General features: G+C 49.1%; 1 protein-coding gene across 1 annotated transcript in view; it reads left to right on the top strand.

Annotated features, from left to right (window-relative positions):
- Positions 1–835: 835 nt before the first annotated feature.
- Positions 836–1384, top strand: part of ppp2r2bb (protein phosphatase 2, regulatory subunit B, beta b) — a 161450-nt gene continuing 160901 nt past the window's right edge. The window contains exon 1 of the mRNA XM_063203230.1: positions 836–1243. Coding sequence (XP_063059300.1) covers positions 1165–1243 — 79 coding nt within the window. The 5' untranslated portion in view covers positions 836–1164. The remainder of the gene's footprint in view (positions 1244–1384) is intronic.

Raw genomic sequence — 1384 nt, 5'->3', positions numbered from 1 at the left:
CCTGGAAATACGAAGAGGAAGAGGAGGAGGATGGGGGAGGATAAGGAGGAGGAAGAAGAGGACGGACTTACTCAGCTCTCTGACTGACTAGTGACCTCATACAGGCACTGTCTGCACTTCACGAATATGTTTATGTCTATTTCTGTGCATACAAGAGGGTGACATCATCACCACTTCCTGTTAAACAAATGAATACACCAACAGACGGCTCAACGTTGTCATGGGCTACTTTGCCAGTCTAATTCATAACGGTTGTTATAGATATGGCTAAATGACTTCTATTAGGCCTTCCCTTGATTTAGTTAATATGGGCCGCGTCTAATGCGCTCTCCATTGTGCGCAGGCCGGGAATCTTAAGGCGGGGGTGGGTCAAATGCTCAAGAGATTTAATTTCAACTGTCGAGGGATTATGCGAATAATGGGCATTTTCTGTCCAAATGACCTAAATAAGGTTGATCGTAGGCTAGTGGCTTAGGGCTTTTCAGCGCCACAACAAAAAACATACAATGACCGAGTTACACTGACTGTAATGTAATAAATTAAATAGGGCCTATCACACGGATGGAGTTATAGTGCAAAAATACTGTTTTATACAAGCTTGTTCTGTACAAGCTTACTTGATCTAGAGTAGGCTATCTCTCAACATTTCTGTGGGTTAGTTCTGTTGAGTAATCATCCAGACGGTCTTGTACGCCTCAGTGATGCAGGCAGGGCAGGGAGGGACCATTGCACTGGTAAACTTTCTTCCGAGCAGTGACGACGAGTAGGCTACACGACCGACTGGTAGGGGGGCGACTGAACACGGCTGGGGCAGGTGCTCTCCCAGGGAGCGAAAGAAAAAAACTCCCTCCTTTCCTTTCCGCCCTCTCTGCGTAGCCCCCTCCCACCCGGCTCGGCTCCGGCGAAATAACACATCCTCACGTCCTCTCTGGCGACAGGAGGGAAGAATGGTTAACGGGAAAAGCGGCGCACGGACATCGCTCCACTCGGGAAGGACTGGACGGCAACATTCGCGTTTATATAAGTGAGGATGTCCTAAGCTTCCTCTTCGCTGCGAACCTTCAACTCTTCTTCAGATCTAGCCTCAGCCTGTCTCTACGCGGGAAGGCATATACAGTGTGATGTGGACTAAACAGTGATGCACTGCAAACAACAACCAAAAAGATGAAATGCTTCTCCCGGTACTTGCCCTACCTCTTCAGACCTCCTAACACCATCCTCTCCTCCAGCTGTCACACCGAAGGTAGGAAGCTGGCATTCGCTTTGTGTGTTGCTCTGTGTTGGCTGTAATGTGCGCGTCCACTCCGCTGGTTTACGTGTGGGATGTAGCAACGGCTCTGGTGGAAATACTGCCTTTGCTCAGTACAGTAGCGAGGGCACCGGA

The sequence above is a fragment of the Engraulis encrasicolus genome, chromosome 7, assembly GCF_034702125.1.
Source record: "Engraulis encrasicolus isolate BLACKSEA-1 chromosome 7, IST_EnEncr_1.0, whole genome shotgun sequence".
NCBI classification, from domain to species: Eukaryota; Metazoa; Chordata; class Actinopteri; order Clupeiformes; family Engraulidae; genus Engraulis; species Engraulis encrasicolus.
Note: the sequence above shows the minus strand (reverse complement) of the source record. Positions and strands in the feature narration are given on the sequence as shown.